The sequence below is a fragment of the Haliotis cracherodii genome, unplaced genomic scaffold, assembly GCF_022045235.1.
Source record: "Haliotis cracherodii isolate W230 unplaced genomic scaffold, xgHalCrac1.p SCAF_23, whole genome shotgun sequence".
In the NCBI taxonomy this organism is placed as follows: Eukaryota; Metazoa; Mollusca; class Gastropoda; order Lepetellida; family Haliotidae; genus Haliotis; species Haliotis cracherodii.
Genome location: NW_027266279.1, coordinates 13878219 through 13899509, shown reverse-complemented (window position 1 = coordinate 13899509; position 21291 = coordinate 13878219). Strand labels below are relative to the sequence as shown.

At 40.3% G+C, this 21291-nt stretch overlaps 1 protein-coding gene across 1 annotated transcript in view; it reads right to left on the bottom strand.

Annotated features, from left to right (window-relative positions):
• LOC139471698 (uncharacterized) overlaps positions 1-9825 on the bottom strand; it is a 29963-nt gene extending 20138 nt beyond the window's left edge. Inside the window, exon 1 of the mRNA XM_071254160.1 lies at positions 9669-9825. Coding sequence (XP_071110261.1) covers positions 9669-9767 — 99 coding nt within the window. The 5' untranslated portion in view covers positions 9768-9825. The remainder of the gene's footprint in view (positions 1-9668) is intronic.
• Positions 9826-21291: the final 11466 nt, after the last annotated feature.

Sequence of the window (21291 nt, the reverse complement as noted above, 5' to 3'; positions counted from 1 at the left end):
CCACGTGTTTTAATCGAGGCTATGTAATCAGGTGCAAATCACGTGCAAAACACACATGGTCATGGAAAGGCTGCACCACAGTCAGTAATTGTCCCTGTGAAATGAAGCAGCCATGCTAGGAACTGACAATGAAGACGTTGGCGTGGTCTCCGTAATGGGTTGATCAATGTGGTAGGGCCTAGTTGAGCAATCGATACTAATTGACAACTTCGGGTACTGGCGTGGTGGTAACAATGGTCTCTTGTGCACTGGTGCTAGAATGTTAGTGTTATGTTTCAAAATGGCATGTTATTTGTATGTGTTATTTTGTGTCATATTGTGTTGCATGGCAGGGAAGGAGTGGTACAAAAATTGTAATAAGTTTACACTCAGATTTTGTTCATTGCTTACATATGTTCATTGTAAAATTAAGTACTGAATGACCGAGCATATTTCAGAGTTCCAATTTTTATTGATATGATCTAAAGTACATTTTAACATAATATAAATTGTGAATGCAAGAGAATAGCAAGCCAATATAATTCACCGAAACAGATTCTATTTGGCGTAAAGGGAAAAAAAGCTTGTAATTTATATGAATGGACCACTAAAACTCGGTGTTCGCGAAAAGGATAAGCAGGTCTGCTCTACAGGTAGAACCCGCTACAAATTGCAAAAAAAGGAAGTATTTTTTTGGCCAGACGCCGCGCAGCATTACTTCTGCCTTGCGACGGCGGCCTGTAAACAAACCAGACAATCATGCGATCAATGAACCAGAAAATCCAATGACGTGATAATGCATTAACTGATTCTGTTGAAATAAATGAAAACCGATATATTAATTGATATCATACTTACTCAGCCATAATAATAAAAATAAGGAAAATATGTTTTTAATCAATTTAGCACGTACTAAAAATGTAGGCTGGTGCAATCGATGATGGTGAAGGTGTCTTGGTCCCAGAAAGTTTTCAAACAATTAAATCTGACGAATGATAATAAACATAAAAAACAAAGATTTCCATAAATTTATTATATGCAAAGGTCCACGAAACCTTGATTCCTTTGTGTAAAAATACAAAAACTAAAGGATTTTTTTTGTATATGAGAGAACACGAATCCTTGAATCCCTTATTTTTAAAACAAGGATTCAAGAATTTTGTTGTATATGAGACCAATAGACCCAGTAGTTATTTTTTAGATGACGTTAACATTACTGAATCGTGACGTTGCTTTAATTAGAGTGAGTGAGTGAGTTGGGTTTAACGCCGCTTTTAACAGTATCCCTGTTATATCACGGCGTGTCAGCTTAATGTGGGAGGAAAGCCCGAAGTGATGCAGGTCTCAGATGTTTACCACTTCGGTAAAACCCACGAGCATGGGTATGGATGCTGACACACCTAGAAACATTATCGGGGCGAACCGGGATTCGAACCCACAATCATAGGTTTCTGGTTTGCCCAAAGGACGCAACTCTGCACAGCGATCTTTGATTAAAAAAGGGCTTTGTCCTTTTATTTTAGTCTACAAGATAATGAAAATGCCTTACAGAATACTAATTCGTCAACAAAAGATTTCTTATGATTATGGAAAGTATTTTGTTGCTTAAATTTACTATAAAAAATGAAATTTAGCAAGCGTTTGAAATACTTAAAATACTAAGGTACCATTTGCAATAAAATAAAGATCTGAATTATACATAAATCGAAACAACTATCAATAAAATAAATTCTGGACGTTGTCCGAAAAGCTGGTCTAGATCATTTGCATCAGAAAATAATCGGATGTAATCTCAACACTGTTCTACGTTTGCGTGCGTATTGTTTTGTTTAATTTTTTGTTTGTTCTTTAACGACGAACTCAGCAATATTCCAGACGGTGGTATATAAATATTCGAATCTGGACCAGGCAATCCAGTAAATGATATCATGAGCATCGATCTACGCAATTGGGATCGATGACATGCATCAACCAAGTCAGCGAGCCTGACCACCCGATCCCGTTAGTCGCCTCTTACGACAAGCATAGTCGCCTTTAACCGCAAGCATGGGTTGAAACCTATTCTACCCCGGATCTTCACGGGTCGTGTGCGTATTATAAGTTGTGTGTTTGTATCATTGTACTATGCATATCTGAAGTATCAAGAAAGAGAAATAGGAAGTTCCTTATAAAATTCAACGCCAGTCGTGTCAATTCGTATGTTTGCTACAACAAGAAATAAATCGACACCGTTCAACACAGCGCCTATCGGTCTATGTGAATGTTATTGTCACAATTCAACCATTGAACTAAAAAGATTTCACTTACGTAAAACACAAGTAAACAAATAAACGGATAAAACTGACATAAAACCCTATGTTCCTAAAGAGGAATGTTGAGATTCATGTATCGTCCACGAATGGAGCGTCCAATATTGCATTTGTCAATGTGACATTAGTGAGTGAGTGAGTTGGTTTAACGCCGCTTTTAACAGTATTCCAGTTATATCGCGGCGTGTCAGCTTAATGTGGGAGGAAAGCCCGAAGTGATGCAGCTCTCAGACGTTTACCACTTCGGTGAAACCCACGAGCACGGGTATGGTTCTGACAAACCTAGAAACATAATCAGGGCGAACCGGGATTCGAACCCATAATCATAGGTTTCTGGTGTGCCCAAGGGACGCAACTCTGCACAGCGAATCGCGGCGCCTTAGACGACTGGGCCACCCGTGCCCCCAAAGTGATATTAGGCCCATGGCATGATCAAAGCCTGATTCAACAATTACTACATTAATGAATTCATGTGGTGTTAATAGAATTGTATATCCCTTGGGGGAAATATGATTTGCTGTACAAATCACATTACGGTGACACTTTTCAGATGAATAGATAACACAATGACGTTTGCAAATAGAACAATAATGTTTTATTGTGCATCTACTTTTCATGGATTTCCCTTTAAAATATTGTTTAAGTACACGTTTTAATTTAATGTGGTTTTTTTTTACTTTAAAAAGTAAATCGTTTGTTTTGTCAAGGTACGATGCCCGCCATTCTCCTGCTTTCTTTCTTTTCATTTCCCTTAAACAGGAATTAGCTGAAAATAGTGACATTGCAATTGGATCTTCAAGGAGTTCAGAGTCCTATTAGTGGTTGGTTATTTGATTTAGGTCATGAAATGAACTATTTTCGTGAGTTCTTCCCAAGTTAAAACTTAAATGCTTATCACACAATTTAAACAAATATAGTCTCATAATCGTTCGGGTCATTTTAAAGGGGCACTGATCTAACGCCATTTCCCGGATTGGTTGTTGCCTTTGTTATTGTTTTTTCCCCTGTGAGTACCCGGATGATACGCAACGCAACTGAGCGTGACCAGAGACTGGGCTACCGTCTGCAAGGACAGCTAAATAAACTTGGAGGCTGGAGGCAATATTTGTTTTACGCATTTTTGAATAAACACTGATTAGTTAAATGTGATCTATAAAGATTCGACAAAGGGCGCATGTTAATTAATTTCTTCAGCCTAAACAAACAGACAAAAAGAACGGCGGAGCTCATCGGAAGTCGTCATTTGGAAATACCCCAGATGGTTATAGTTTAATACTAAAAAAAAGGTATCCATGCAGTGAAAGCATTTTCGGATTTCGGATTGCGTCGATAATACGATTACTACTCCCTTGTTGTCATCAACGTTTTCTCGTATAACCCTACACTTGTGTATTTGTCGTCATTCACTTGATGCTCAGTTAATGAATTTATTACAGGTACAATTAGTGGTAGCACCACTTAGATTACCTGACAAAGGTTCTCATTTGGCATTTATTGTGTCTGGGGTAATTATTCAATCTATATCCAGGTTTGAAGTGAGGTGAAATGTGCGTTATGTAATATGCACGTGGCAGCCCAGCAAGAGATGAATGATCAGTTGATTTACTTTTTTAGGTAAATCAACGGATCGTTCTTAGTCATCAAAGGATTAACAGAAAATACGTTGATTGATTAATCACTGTTATCTTGCACAGTGGATATGTCAAAAGTGAGTGTTTACATGTCTAGGTTTACTAAAACAAAGGGAATACACTCATATCATGGCGTGAAGTGCCGATGTAAAAACAACATACTTTGTTCAAAGGGTTAACTGATAATACGTTGATTGGTTGCTCATTGTTATCAAACTCAGTGGATTTTTTAGGAACCGTGGACGTTATGAAAATAGTTGTCACGTGGCCTTTCTCAGCCAACCCTTGAGACTTGACACCTATGTGAAACACCTGAAACAATCCAAGTGATCAGTTGAGAAACGAACACTGGTTATAATATCCCGAAACGATATATATCTTTTAGAATATTTGATAGTTACAGAGACACGTGACATCGAATAAGTTATTTTGTATAGCTGCAGATGAGTGGGACATTATTCCTTTGTGTGGAGTGTGGATATTCACAGATACATTCCTCGAACAAGGAAGCTGCCTATTTATACACATAAATTTGGTAAGTTGTAATTATGGTATTTGCATTTTGTTTTCCTTCATTTGAACCGATTCGTTCTTGTTTCTCTACGTCTTGGTTGGGAAATTCTTCAATGCGCGATAGACGTTGTTTTCACAGGTCATTTCCTTTGTAAGCGTGTATAGATTACCGTCAATTTGTAAAATGTGATTCTCTCAGGCAATTTATAAAATGTGTAAATATTTCAGTCATTTTGACTAAAAGATCTGTCCAGATTGATTAAGACGATCAAAAGGGCCTACAAACATCACAACAGATTATTATGTAGGATTAGAAGCCAAACAACATAGAAATGTACTTTTCAACGTAACATTTTCAGTCTCTTGGTGATGACATTAAACATCAAAATGTTTGGAATTCGTTATCATAATAATACAGATGGAAATGTTTTTCAGTCACTTTGTAAAATAACTGAATATTTATACGTTTAATAACTATGTTACACATTTTGACAGTAAAAAAATATACACACTATAAAAAAAGCAATGCTCAGATGAAATATTTACTTTGTGTTGCAAGTCAAAATAGTGTAAACGAAAATCGCAAAATTACCAAGCAAGTGACTTATCAAAACTTCGTCACCATTACCGATGCTACCCACAAAAATACCTACATTTCCTTATTATCTCGAAAACTGTATTTCATTTTGTTGATCAGTGTGACCATACGCTCTTATTACTACCGGTATCCATAAAAGTGACTAATGCGCTTACGAATGGCGCAACAGAGGTCGCGAGCTAGTCTAGATTTCTGCTCTACATCCGGGTACTCACTGGGAAAAAACAATAACAAAGGCAACAACCAGTCCCGGGGAATTGCGTTAGATCAGTGCCCCTTTAAACATGCCATGTGGACGATTGTTTTCAGGAGATCAACATTTGGAGATTTTGTCCGGTTATAAGCTCTTGATATAAATTGTATGAATTTTGTCCGGATTTCAACGGAACATTTCAATGCTAAAGCTCTGCCGTCGTGTTAACCAATTAGTTTTCTGCAAGCTGAAAAAACAGCCTGACGACCTGTTCATTTTTTAAATGGGCTTCTGATATAAAAAACAAAGCACGATGTTTTTAATTGTCTTATGTACATGATCATAAGATATCTCTTCTAAAAGGGAAGTCCATTGTATGCATGCATCTAAAAATCACTATGTAATTGAAATGATATGGGTGTTCAGGAAAAGGTGGGCGCATCCTGCTCAAATGTGGCACTGGTCACAAACACATGCAAAGGCTAAGTGTTCAAGTGTTCACCTGAACAAAATTCGTCAACGTATTTGGGTTGTTCATGTCTGTGTCTACTACGAACAAAACGAACTAACGGATATAACTAACTGTTGTGTTGATCCCGGCAATTTGCTGTATACATGCTTTTAACGAACTACGGTTATAACGAACTAGAATTAGTGCTCCCTTTGAGTTCGTTATAACCGTAGCATTTCACAAGAAGGTCCTGAAAAATCGGAAGCATATTCAAGAATATATTTATACTCAATCACTGAACAGTTACTTTAAGAGACCAAGTTTTCGGACAATACGTGAATGCAAATAAGTCTCTTAACGTATGCAAAAACTCCTTACGCATGCGAGTACATCACATTCACAGTATATAAAATAAAGGCTTATAATGATTGAATAGTTCCAGCGGGATTTTGAACGTGTGTTGAAGCGAAATAAAACGGCATGGGGATGAAGAAAATACTTTATGGCGTGTTGCACTGAATCAGTAAAAACGTATTTCCCTTTGTTGCTAGGCACTCAAACAATAAACTTCTCAACGCGCGTCGCATGCTTCGTAAGTTCCTGCTGAAAAGACGGTTTTCTGGAATTTATTTTTAATTTAATTTATGGGGAAACTGTCTAGGAATATAACCGTCATTATCCAGCGATGTAGTCGTAAACACGACATAAACTTACTGTTTCCAGGAAGGATGAGGATGATGATGAACCGGGATGACTTTTACAAGAGCACCGAAGCCATTACTAATTGTAACCGTTTTTTGAGTAATTTATCACAATATATGTCCTTTTCCAAATATATTAGTCTCGTGCATCGTGGTTGGTATTGCCGTATATCTTTTGGTTAAAATTCCACAGAAGAGCGGCATTGAAAACGTAACAATTTAGCACTGTTTTCCGCCCTCATTAAACTGGCGCTCCATGTTCAAAGCGGCGTTAGACCTTACTCCCTCACCTACACACGACCCTCTATATCTCGTAAATGAAACTACTGTTGACTTCGGCATATGGAAACATTAATATAATGGCTGACATGTATTTTACCTTTCAACTTCTCTACCTCGAAACACCAGTTATCTCATAGAATAGGTCTTCAGCAACCCATGCTTATCGTAATAGGTGACTATGCTTGTCGTAAGAGGCAACTAACGGGATCGGGTGGTCAGACTCGCTGACTTTTTGATGCATGTCATCGTATCCAAATTGCGTGGATCGATGCTCATGATGTAAATCACTGGATTGTGTGATCCAGACCCGATTATTTACAGACCGCTGTCATATAGCTGGAATATTGCTGAGTACGGCGTTAAACAACAAACAAACAAACAAACTGCATCAATTGCGTGGATCGATGCTCATGATGTAAATCACTGGATTGTGTGATCCAGACTCGATTATTTACAGACCGCTGTCAAAAAGCTGGAATATTGCTGAGTGCGGCGTTAAACAACAAACAAAAACATCATATGTGCCCTTAACGTCGACATAGCCTGAGCTTATAACCATACGTGAAATAATGTAAGTAGAATATTCCTTTAAACCATATTGCACGCAAAGCATGTTGAAAATGTAAAAACAGAGAAGAATTTCGTAATAAAGAGGGTGTCACAGACTGTCGAACGTTCCAATGTTTAAGCAAGACAAACGAATTCGTCCGCTGCAGATTCTGATAGATCGAAACAGTTATGTCTGGGTCTCCCTTTAAGTAGTAATGTTTGTGTCATAGCCGTCGTGTCCTTGAGACAGTTGAAATGGATTTGGGGTGTTTCTGTCAAATACAATTACAAATAATGTCCACGTCATCAGTGTCTCTTTTTAATCAGTGGACATTTAAAGTTGATGTGAAAAATGTAAGTTAACTTTAAAGTAGTGTATTAACGTTTCATAAATGGAAATGACAAAGATGTTGGGAGAATATGCACCTTATGATGAATGGGAAAAGTGATAGCTTTAAACGCCGCTTTCAAGAGCATTTATAACACGGCGTGTCAGCATGTATTCAGCGAGTTTGGCTGAACGACGCTTTGGACAGAATTTCATTTCTATAACGGGGCGGTCGGGTAGTCTAGTGGTTAAAGCGTTCGCTCTTCACGCCGAACACCCGGGTTCGATTCCCGACATGGGTATAATGTGTGAAGCCCATTTCTCGTGTCACTCGCCGTGATATTGCTGGAATATTGCTAAAAGCGGGGTAAAACCATACTCACTCACTCATTTCTATACCGGCTTGTCAGCTCTACTCGGTGAGTGAGTATGGTTTAACGCCCTTTTGGACAGAATTTCAGAATCATCATGGCGTGTAAAAGTAATGTGTCTAAAACCCGATGTAACGCAGGTAAAAGACGTTTACCATATTGGTGTATCCACGAGCGAGGGCATGTTAGTGTCACGCCAAAGATTATAACTGGAGCGAATGATATTTGAACCAGCAGATCCTAAAGTTAAAGAGGGGCGGTCGGGTAGCCTAGTGGTTAAAGCGTTCGCTCGTCACGCCGAAGACCGGGTTCGATTCCCTACATGGGTACAATGTGTGAAGCTCTTTTCTGGTGTCCCCCGCAGTGATATTGCTGAAATATTGCTAAAAGCGGCGTGAAACCTTACTCACTCAAACTAAAGTTCTTTTGCGGTTCCTTCCTATCGATATCACAGTTTATCTCATCTAAGATATTTGACTTAGGCGTTAGTGCGGGCGGCCGTTTAGAGCAATTGAAAACATTCACGCCAGAAACGAAATCAATCTCAATTATCTGCCGCAAGAGATTCAAAAGCGCATAAAAGATAAAATAGTTATGAAAAAGGTAAGAATTGATCAATGAAATCAATTATAGAAAGGGTAAGCGTGTCCTGCCATTCACACAATTTTCATAAAAATATAAGTGACTGTTTGTTGCGGAACGCCCACCAAGCAATACTCCTGCCGTTCGAAGATAACCTGCAAACAATCGGGTTTGAACCAGACAATCCTGTGATCAGTTTCATGAGCAACGATCTGTGTCTTCGGGTCAGCGGTCAGGTTACAAAACCTGACCGTTCCATTAAGGCAAATGTTTCGTTTACTACCTGCTCCAGTGTGTAAAGTAAGTACCCCCCCGTGACCATATGGTGGCCGTTTTTTGTTGTTGTTTTTTTGGTGGGGTGACGGAAAGGCTGATAACGAAATTGTTAGTTTATGTCTGTTTCTCTTTTATCAATGATCCAAGATAACTGGTCATATCTATTACAACGCTGTTTGTCTTGGATTTTATCGCTAAAATATATTGTCCCGAAAATTCGTGAAAAAAATTATTCTTTTTATACCTGAGACTGCTGGGGAAAACAGAAATTACCTGCCACAAAAATTATATTGTTGCAACGTGTTTTTCTTTAAAAATCTGCCGGCTCAGAGTTATATCTGGTCATAAAAGTATCTTGTTTTTGCAGCTATAGCTGAAAAGTGTCTCCCCCACACACCCCCACCCCCCAACCCCCATCATCCCCATACACACACATTATCGAACGGTTCATAAGAAATGCAAGAACTGAATCTCTTCACATAGAGTGTACCTTCAATTTACACAAACGACATGTAAAACGTGATTTAAAAAAACAAGCTAATTACATTAATTTACTTTTATAGATTTCTGAATTTTTACTTTTTTTGTATTACAACTATCATAATTATCTATTAATATTGAATATATCTTTTGCGATTTTTTACTTAGATACGATTTTGCACTGTAGTTCCAAACCAAAGAAAATCGAAACAGAATTCCTTGAAGGAAAATCATTAAATGAGGTTTTTTAATGTGGCAGCTTCATTTCAATGATGGCTGTATGAAAAGGGCAAATTCTCAATGATTCCAAGTCAAATATGACCACGCATGATGCTGAATAATATTTTAAAACAAGAAACCCTCCGTGCCAATGTACATTGTTGAATGAGACGAAAGTAATCGATAAAACACGCTACAATACTCACCCCACTTAGTGCTGATTTTTCCGACTCCGACATACATGCCACCATCTGACAAAGCAGCACAAATGCCACCAAAACTACCAAGAATACCGAGGTTCTCATTTTGGAATTTCTTGCAAAGTTCTCGAGTTGTGAAAGGTGCAACCTAGGCCTATGCTAATGTTCTGCTGGCGGGATTTTATGGGACCCGGTCATTTATACATCCCCACAGGGAACACGCCAGAGTGGGCGAGTCGATTTGACGTAGGGATTGTTAAAAGGAATGACCAAGCAAATTAGTGGTGTCATAGATGGCTCCCACACGTCACCACATGTACCGTCCTACCTCCAACCCCCCCTTGGTTCCCGTGTCTGTCATCTGGGAAATTACTGGATAATAACAGGCGATCACTCAGTGCAAATTCTTGGGCAACTATTGAACACAAATATAGGATGGTTCACTGTCTTCACCTACACACTGTTTGAAAATAACACACACACGTTGCTATATAAGACCTATTATCTTAAACGCGACTTTTAACTCAATTTTACCTCACAAGTACACAGTTTTAGAATGTCAGAGGATTGATTTAGAAACAAAAGAGGCTTAAACATAATTTCGTGATAATAAAATGGCCATATTGAGCTTGCCTTAAGGTCGTGTCCATCTGGGCATGGAGTGAATGAGTGAGTGAGTTTGGTTTAACGCCGCTTTTAACATTATTCCAGTTATATCGCGGCGTGTCAGCTTAATGTGGGAGGAAAGCCCGAAGTGATGCAGGCCTCAGACGTTTACCACTTCGGTGAAACCCAAGAGCACGGGTATGGTGCTGACAAACCTAGAAACATAATCGGGGCGAACCGGGATTCGAACCCACAATCATAGGTTCATAGCTTGCCCAAGGGACGCAACTCTGCACAGCAAATCGCGGCGCCTTAGACGACTGGGCCACCCGTGCCCCCTCTGGGCAACGATATTCACATGTTAGACATCTATAGGATACTGCCGTTCAACAAACTGACCTTTGTGAAGGGTTCTAGCTGATGAATATGTATGTAAGTTCTTAAATGCCTTTCCCACGAAGACAGAGTTTTGGATTTATTCTCTCTGTGTGAGTGCGTGCGTGTGTGTGTGACTGCTTGTTCGAACCAATGCGTGTTTTATAGCGCCATTTGTGACCAACTCGTGTTATTCCGAGACAAGCCGAATGGAGACTCGTGCCCATCTCGTGGCCATTTTTGTGACCGGGTTTCGTCTTAGCGCAAACGGGCATACCTAAAACAATTGTCAACTCGTTGCGAAATGGTTCACATATATTTCCCCATATATTATATATATTTCAGATGCAATTTAAAGCACATCTGGACATGCGGAATTATACAATATGATTGAACACATTTAACTGTGCCTTGGGTATATTTTTAAATGCAAGACGTGTAAAATCAAAAATTATTTCTGAGGGATTCTTTGACGAAGAACTTGAAATCATACGCGCATCCTGATTGGTTTGTCGTATTTTCGCACATAACATTCATCGATAGGGGGGACGAGTCTTCTTGCAGGTTACGGAAAGGGTCGAGTGGTGACGAATGTTATAGCGCTAGCCCACTCAGATACCACTCCGAGCCGACCAGTCCTAGTTTTACCTCATTTAAGAGCGCCAAGCAGTGAAACAGGAAGAACCACCTTTAAGTCTGTCTTTTAGTTTGACGCCGCCAGGGCTCTCCATCTACCAGACCTCAGAGGCGGTCAATTCATCTTTGATAATTAACACTGTTGACAGGAATACATGAAGCGGATAAGAGGGGAAACAACCAGATTGATATATAACTGAATCATTATGTGGTTTTATACGTGGTGTTTTCCATAATTGTTACGACCCGTGAATACCCGGGGTAGAATAGGTCTTCATCAACCCATGCTTGCCGTAAAAGGGAACTATGCTTGCCGTAAAAGGGAACTATGCTTGCCGTAAAAGGGAACTATGCTTGTCGGAAGATGCGACTAAGGGGATCGGGTGGTCAGGCTTGTTTGGTGCATGTCATCGTATCCCAAATGCGTTGACCGATGCTCATAATGTCAATCACTGGATTGTCTGGTCCAGACTCGATTATTTACAGACCGCCGTCATATAGCTGGAATATTTCTGAGTGAGGCGTTAAACAACAAACAAAGAAACATAATTGTCACAACAGTTGCCTGTGGTCTTAAGTTTCACGAAAGTTGAAAGTAGTGCTCATTGTTGATCATCTTCATTGCTATTCCCAAATGCATATTCATATATTTCTTCTGTTCATGTTTATTCATAAGTGTCAGTGTGCCTTTAATATGACAATCATCGATAAACTTTTACTTATTTTATTTCTCGCCATGTTTAAAAAAGGGAACAATTGTGTCTTTTATTGATCCAATTATATCATTTTCACCGCAAAATTTCCTTTCACGTCCATTGGAATCTGTTTCGGTGGACACTTATCGAGACTGGTTATTCTCTGTCGTTGACGTGCAACGTTTTATTGTTGGGGTTTCTTACAGATATATTCGGCAGGTACTAATATTTCTAATGTACATAAATTCAAGTTCAAATGAAATACAGCTTGTTGGTAAAAACTACAGATAAGACGAATTCGACAAACACTATTCGAAGAATATTCGATGTAAGTAGAATACGTTGCACCCAGAAAAATATAAAATAGCGACAAGACCATTTCCATAGCCACAAGAGACCCGTGAAGATCCGGGATAGAACAGGTCTTCAGCAACCCATGCTTGCCGTAAAAGGCGACTAACGGGATCGGGTGGTCAGGCTCGCTGACTTGGTTGATGCATGTCATCGATCCCAATTGCGTGGATCGATGCTCATGATATCAATCACTGGATTGTCTGGTCCAGACTCGGCTATTTACAGACCGCCGTCATATAGCTGGAACATTGCGGCGTTAAACAACAAACCAACCAACCAAATCAACCATAGCCACATGAAGTTTCCGTCAAAAGCAGAGTCGATTGTACGATTCCAACTCTGTCATGAGAGGATGTGTTTATGAATCACTGTCAAATAGCGATGATACCGTGTTTGGGGCGAAAAGGTGAGCATATCCTGCTCCACTGGTGGTACCCGCCACAAACACATAGTTTTTAACACAAGTACCGACTATCAACGTCAAGACCTGTTTCCACCCCCTTTGGTTAACCTTGTGATGTTTATTTAACGCCATACTCAAAGACGGCGGCCTGTCAATAAACGAGTCTGGTCCAGACAAATCAGTGATTGATATCATGAGCAACGACACGTACCTTCGTGGTACGGTGGGGGCGGCCGGGTAGCCTTGTGGTTAAAGCGTTCGCTCGTCACGCCGAAGACCCGGGTTCGTTTCCCTATATGGGTACAATGTGCGAAGCCCATTTCTGGTGTCCCCCGCCGTGATATTGCTGGAATATTTCTAAAAGCGGCGTAAAACCATACTCACTCACTTACTCGTGGTACGTTGACACGCTATCAACCAAGTCCCCGAGGACCCGATCCATAACGTCGACTCGTGCGACAAGGTCAAATTGTCGGGACTAATTCTAACCCAGAATCCATACTAGTTAATCTTGTGATGATGGAATAACATCCTTTCTAAAGTAGATGTGTAAAAAGAAACATGTTTTAATTTTTTTGGATCGTTTTATCGGTCACTCGTAAATTAATCATATATGCTAAATAATGCTTGTGATATATAGTGATTGGATTTGGCAACATAGATTATCTGACAGAAATACAATCTCACGAGGATGTTAGGTGTAGTAATATTGCTACCACAGGCCCACAGGGACACAGGGGCGGTCGGGTAGCCTAGTGGTTAAAGCGTTCGCTCGTCACGCCGAAGACCCGGGTTCGATTCCCGAAATGGGTACAATGTGTGAAGCCCATTTCTGGTATCCCCCGCCATGACTCTGGAATATTGCTAAAAGCGGCGTAAAACCATACACACCCACACCCACAGGGGCACATATTGGGATTTTTTGTAAAGATTCTGGTCAATAATGTTTATCTTCGAACCGAAACCAAAAATGGCCGAATGAAAGTATGACGTCAGCATGACGTACTGCAGGAAAGCATTGTTCGTGACGTCATTTACGGTTCAGCTGTATATCAGTAGCTACAACGTTGCGATGAAGGATGTTGTTGCACAAAGTCCATATCTCTGAATAAACAACAATGTAACCAAATCGATACCGGAACAGCATATTACCCGTCTCGCGAATTCAGATCACTCGCGACAGAAAATCGAAATTCCGCTAAGATTCCTAAGAAATATAGATCGAGTGAGTTAGTGAGTGAAGTGGGTTTAACGCCGTTTTGAACAGTATTTGAGTTATATCCCATCGTCTCAGCTTCATCTGGGAGAAAAGTCCGAAGTGATGCAGTTTGTTTGTTTGTTTGTTTGTTGTTTAACGCCGCACTCAGCAATATTCCAGCTATATGACGGCGGTCTGTAAATAATCGAGTCTGTACCAGACAATCCAGTGATTGACATCATGAGCATCGGTCAACGCATTTGGGATACGATGACATGCACCAACCAAGCCTGACCACCCGATCCCCTTAGTCTCTTCCGACAAGCATAGTTCCCTTTTACGGCAAGCATGGTTCCCTTTTACGGCAAGCATAGTTCCCTTTTACGGCAAGCATGGGTTGATGAAGACCTATTCTACCCCGGGTATTCACGGGTCGTAACAATTATGGAAAACACCACGTATAAAACCACATAATGATTCAGTTATATATCAATCTGGTTGTTTCCCCTCTTATCCGCTTCATGTATTCCTGTCAACAGTATTAATTATCAAAGATGAATTGACCGCCTCTGAGGTCTGGTAGATGGAGAGCCCTGGCAGCGTCAAACAGTGATGCAGGCCTCAGACGTTTACCACTTCGGTGAAACCCAAGAGCACGGGTATGGTGCTGACAAACCTAGAAACATAATCAGGGCGAACCGGGATTCGAACCCACAATCATAGGTTCTTGTCGTGCCCAAGGGACGCAACTCTGCACAGCGAATCGCGGCGCCATAGACGACTGGGCCACCCGTGCCCCCTCTGGGCAACGATATCCACACGTTAGACATCTATAGGATACTGCCGTTCAACAAACTGCCTTTTTTGTGAAGGGTTCTAGCTGATGAATATGTATGTAAGTTCTTAAATGCCTTTCCCACGAAGACAGAGTTTTGGATTTATTCTGCGTGCGTGCGTGTGTGTGTGTGCGCGTGCTTGCGTGTGTGACTGCTTGTTCGAACCAATGCGTGTTTTATAACTCCTTACACGTTCTCTCTCTCTCTCTCTCTCTCTCTCTCTCTCTCTCTCTCTCTCTCCCCCCCCCCCCCCCCCTGCTCCGGAATATGAAACAAGGCAGACTTGTTTCGAAGAGAGGTCTTCCATTACAGTAATTTGAATATATCTATTAAAACTAGAATTCATGAATTCAGTGTGTTATAATACAATTAAGTAGGTGAAAACGTCATGTAAACAACAAAACGCAGATCATCAATCATCGATATCAACCACCCGCCTACCTCACTTACCCAAAACAGAAGAACGTGTATCACTAATTCATATAAATCATAACTCCTGCCACCCATATGGATCACATCTCTCTTGGCAGGAAATGCAGCCCCGAAATGATCTGAAGTAATTTGCTGCTCAGCGCGTGGAGTGGTCTCGAGCGCGGGACTTAGCGCGAGAGTTGGGCACGTGCACACACACTCAATAACTCACGATGGTCCCTATACACCCATTCAGATGTCAACGTCATTTGAGAGCGTGTCTGTTTCACTATTTCGCAAACTGAAGAGTAGCTCGGCTCAAACCTAATGTACGTTTCGTTGTAATTTGATAGAATCATCTATCAAACAAACGCAAAATGGGAAAGTGCCTATCTCTAACATGAAAACACCATTTTCTACATTTTTCATTTTGATATGATTACTGTGTGTGACATCCTCCTCAACAAAATAACTATGAATTATATCAATCACATATTGTTTTTATTCACTGGTACGTCCGAATAGACAGGCGATCATTTATCATTGACGCCTTAAAACGTTTTCTTTGAGCTGCAGACAGTGCCATCGAGTGATATCTGTTAAATTAAAAAGAAAGGCAAGTGCGTTTTTTAAATCAGTAGAAAGGTGACCATAGTTTTCACGTCAATTCAAGAAGAAGAATTAAATTCGCACAATCAGGGGAAACAATCACTTATAATATAATGCTTATATTCACGTGTCAACCACCGCAAAACATCTTCACAAAAAATTTCAATGTTTTTTGTTGTATAACTTTTAAAGTTTTTGAAAGGAAACATGAATAAATTCAGCACTCTCGGTGAGTGACTGGGTGAGTATTGTTTTGCGCCTCCTTTATCTATATAACAGCCATATTACGACGGTGGACACCAGAAATGGGCTTCACACATTGTTCCCATGTCGGGAATCGAACCCGGGTCTTCAGCGTGACGAACGAACGCTTTTACCACGAGGCTACCCGACCGCCCCTCATATTTTGACTCGAAAAAACATGTTGTGCAACCTGTCGAATGTGTCGCAATTCTGTATGCATATTTGATTGTATTTTGTTTGTTGTTTAACGCCTCACGGTGTGTAAATAATAGAATCCAGTGATTGAAATCATGAGCATCGATCCACGCAATTGGGATCGATGACATGCATCAACCAAGTCAGCGAGCCTGACCACCCGATCCCGTTACCCGCCTCTCACGACGAGCATAGTTGACTTGTGCGGCAAGCATTGGTTGCTGAAGACCCGGATAAACTACGCTTATAACGAACTGACAGATATAACGAAGTTGCATTTTGGTCCCTACTATTTGCTGTAAATATGCTGTATATATGCTTATAACGAACTACGGTTATAACGAACTAAAATTAGTAGTCCCTTTGAGGTCGTTATAACCGTAGTTCATGTACATTGTTCATTCAAGGATCTGTTGATCTGTGGTTCTAATTCATCACACACACACACACACACACACACACACACACACACACCAATTCCCCCATCCTAATTCAGTTTCTGTTTTGTTTTTCTTGGACATGACACTGACACGTCGTCATATAATTAAAATAGAACGTTAAACGTATCTGAGGTTAAGGTACTGGAATAGACAATATACGTGAAGTCCTTAAGTTGATTTTAATTCAGTTCCACAACTGACCCACAACTATGAACTCAATTCATGCACATGTGTGGATGACGGGTTCTACCTGTAGGGCAGGACATGCTTGCCCTTTTCGCGAGCACCTGGTGTCATCACTGATTTTCAGTGGTCCATTCATATAATTTCCACAGCCATTTTGCCCTTTACGCTAAATGGAATCTGTTTCGGTGGTTAATTTAGAGAGGTTGTTCTCTTGCACTGATAATTTATATTCACAATCTAACATAGATGTAATTTACATATCAAACATTTATATTTATCACATATACATGCAGGTTAAAATACCTTTAAGTATGAGGGCGATGGGTAGCCTTGTAGTTAAAGCATTCGCTCCTCAAGTCAAAGCGGGGGGGGGGGGGGGGGGGGGGGGTCGCGTAGCCTAGTGGTTAAAGCGTTCGCTCCTCACGCCGAAGATGCAGGTGTCCCTTTCGTGATCTTGCTGGAATATTGCTAAAAGCGGCGTAGATCTATACTCACTCACTCACTCTTCAGTCTCGTGTTTAGTTCCTTCCGACATCAAGCATTGATCAGTGAGTGAGTGAGTGAGTATGGTTTTACGCCGCTTTTAGCAATATCACGGCGGGGGACACCAGAAATGGGCTTCACACATTGTACCCTGTCGAAGTTCGAACCCGGGTCTTCGGCGTGACGAGCGAACGCTTTAACCACTAGGCTACCCGACCGCCCAGCATTCAGCTTACAGTTGCATGGCCATATATCTTGTAAATAAACAACGTCGCAGTGTCAATATTTGCTATTAAATGTCATGTAATTAATACTGTCCTTTGTCGACAGATTTTAATGTCTATATTTATGTATTATTAATGTACAACTTGATTTAGTCACGATATGGCTGAAATATTGCCGATGTGACTAATAATTACTCACTCACTCATGTAAGTAAAAGGCTGGTTGTGCGCAATGTTAACGTCTAAAAGATCTAAGAAAAACAAAATTGATTTTGAAACGAAAGCAAGTGAAGTCGCAGGTTTTCTCTCCTTTATTCGGCTTCTTAAGGCTTCTTATGTCTTTCGGGGGCACGGGTGGCCCAGTCGTCTTAGGCGCTGCGATTCGCTGTGCAGAGTTGCGTCCCTTGGGCACGCCAGAAACCCATGATTGTGGGTTCGAATCCCCGTTCGCCCCGATTATGTTTCTAGGTTTGTCCGTGCTCGTGGGTTTCACCGAAGTGGTAAACGTCTAAGACCTGCATCACTTCGGGCTTTCCTCTCACATTAAGCTGACACGATATAACTGGAATATTGTAAAAAGCGGTGTTAAACCGAACTCACTCACTCACTCTTATGTCTTTCGTGGAAGTTAACAATCTATTCTACCATTTTGGTCCGGGTGAACATACCATTAGCTGTTTTAGACCTTTGGGGACGAATTTGGGAGCACATATCGATCACGACAACGTATAGGTTATGCTGTATTTGACCACAAGGCTTTTTCTGACATTCGTGAATACGGCCTTTAGGATAAGGATTGTGATCCCCATGTATGGAAGGTGCACCATGTGTCATTGGGTTATAGATTTATGAGTTCTGACATTCAGTATCGTGCTGCGTCTGAGTGTGTCTGATAACGGAACCGCTGCCTTGACGGTGATGCGTCGTAGTGGCGTTAATGGAATCGTGGACATGTTCAAACGTCTTGGTGTGTAAGAAAACGAATGTTTTATACATAGGTGATTTGAATAATTGAGATGACGGTTTTTGGCGTTGATAATGTTTTAATGTTTGAAAAGATATTGAGTGAGTGGGTGAGTGGGATGTGTTTAGTGCAAAAGGAAGGGTGACCGCAGGTCGTTTATTGGGAAAAAATGTAAACACGGAAGTGGTGCCTTCAGGCCAACAATTATAATCGGGGCGAACCAGGGATTCAAACCAACGCTGATAATGTTATGTTTTCGTTGCATCTTAATAATAATTATAATAATAATAATAATAATAATAATAATAATAATAATTCAAAACCACGATCTGTCCACCCATACGCTGATAACGTTATTTTTTCGTTGCATCTCAATAATAATAATAACAATGATAATAATAATAATTCAAAACCACGATCTGTCCACCCATACGCTGATAACGTTATGTTTTCGTTGCATCTCAATAATAATAATAATAATAATAATAATAATAATAACAATGATAATAATAATTATAATAATAAACAGACTCGCAATAAAGTTAACGCCACAAATTGTTCTGTGCACTTTTGCACACATTCATTTCGTCTGGTGACCCTCGTGTGAAGCATGTCAAGACTCATGATGAAAACAAGGCATTCCACAGCTTTTTTTAAACGAGCCAAGGATGGGGGACACTTTCTCAATGTCCTTAGCTTGGATTAAGTCGACTGGATGAAAAGGGGAAACAGACGGCTTTTTGGTCGCTGCTCAGGACCAGTCACTTCCCAGTCAATGCGTTAATGTGTGATTTTGCATCAAAATGTAAATATGGAATGTAGATTATGCAATGAGTTCAAAGAGACTCTCCAACACATTGTCAGTGGATGCCCAGCTTTGGCTCAAACACAGTATCTTAAGCGACACGATGGCGTGGCTCGATCTTTTTATTACCGTCTTCGCCATCCTTGTGGTTTTGACACAGGGGTCCATACATGGTACGGCCAAAAATATGTAGAGGGCTTCATGGACAATGATAAATACAAAATTCTTTGGAATAGGCCCGTATACAGCCTCAGACGTATCCAGGCCAACAAACCTTATCTTGTTCTTTTTCAATATCCAATGAATTCTCTGTCCCTTTTGACACCAACGTGATTGACAAGATTGGGGGAAAACATGGCAAATATGCGGACCTCGCTTTCGAAATGTCACGCTTGCATCCCAAGTACCAAGTTATCCGACTTTCCATTGTTCTCGGTGCCTTAGGTTTGGTACCTCCCAATCTGTTGACTGAAATTGGGAGAGTACCCGGGTGTGCATTCATCATTTCAAGCGCATTTGATCTGTATTAGAAACACCACAACACTATATCATATTACCAGAAATCAACAGTATTCAATTTATTTATTTCTCTCAGCGTACTCTAATGTACAGTAACCTTATAATTGACTGGTCAGATTTATCACAAAGATCAGGATATCCGCTGCCAACGCAGACAAATCCATCTACGAGACAAATCAAACTGGAAATCATATTTCAATAACTGTATTATCGGAAAGTCTTGACAGCACTCGCCGGTGCTATTAGCATGGTACTCTCACGGGGATTCCGGATCAGTGCTGGTCTCCAGTTCCCTGTCGACTGAACTGAGGATCGGATGGGAAAAATGAACTCTGACGGTGTGTTGTCGTCCATTTGTGCTGACGACCAGTTATTACCTGAGCCAACCACCGGGCTATATATGGCATATTGTGGACTGCTGTGTAAAACAACATTCACACATCAATATCATTTTTAGCTGTTGTCTCTGATAATATTTACAAGTATGTAAATGAGAGGATTTTGATGTTGATTTGTAATAAGTGTAAACAGCTTTACTTACTTACTTACTTACTTACTTACTTACTTACTTACTTACTTACTTACTTACTTACTTACTTACTTACTTACTTACTTACTTACTTACTTACTTACTTACTTACTTACTTACTTACTTTGGAGATTTAACGTGCGCTTTCCGACTGATGCGTATTTCGCACACGGGCCCGGCCAGGCCATTTAATGTGTTTCCGAAAGGGGCGAAAGTGGTGTGTGCAACCCAAGAGGGGGCTTAAGGGGTTGCTTATATAGAATTTTGGAATTTTGAGATTTGGAATAGGTGCCGATGGGGTTGGGGAGGAGAACTAGGTGCTGGGTATGGTGGATGTTTGTTTGTTTATGTAATTTTGATTTGGTAGATTATAGTGTTTTTAGATGCGTTTTATTAGTTCCGTTTTGATTAAGAATACGCCTAAGGCCTTGAAGTTTTCTAGTTTATTTTGTGGGTTGGGTATTGCTTCTAGAGTGAGAGCCTTGTTTAGATTGAGGGTGGTTTGTAATGCGGTTCGATGTGTTAGGTAGTGTGTGCAGTGAATGAGTGCGTGTTCTGGGGTTTCTAGTTGTTTGCAGTGTGGGCAGTTACCTGTAGTATGTTTTTAAATTTTTTTAGATGGTTATTTAGGTTGGTGTGTCCTGTTTGGAGTTTAGTGATTACTCTGTCGATTTTTTTTGATGGATAGAGAATTTTTGGTTTGGTTAGTGGTTTGCTGAGTACTTTTTTGATTTGGCTATTTGAGTTTAGATAAAGGTTATGCCATTTTTTGGTGATTTTTTGCTTGTTTACGCTTTTAATTTCTGATTTTGAGATTGATAAGTTTAAGCTTATTTCTGGGATTTTGAGGGATAGTTTAGCTGCTTTATCGGCGTTTTCATTACCGTATATTCCTACGTGGGTGGGTATCCACAAGAA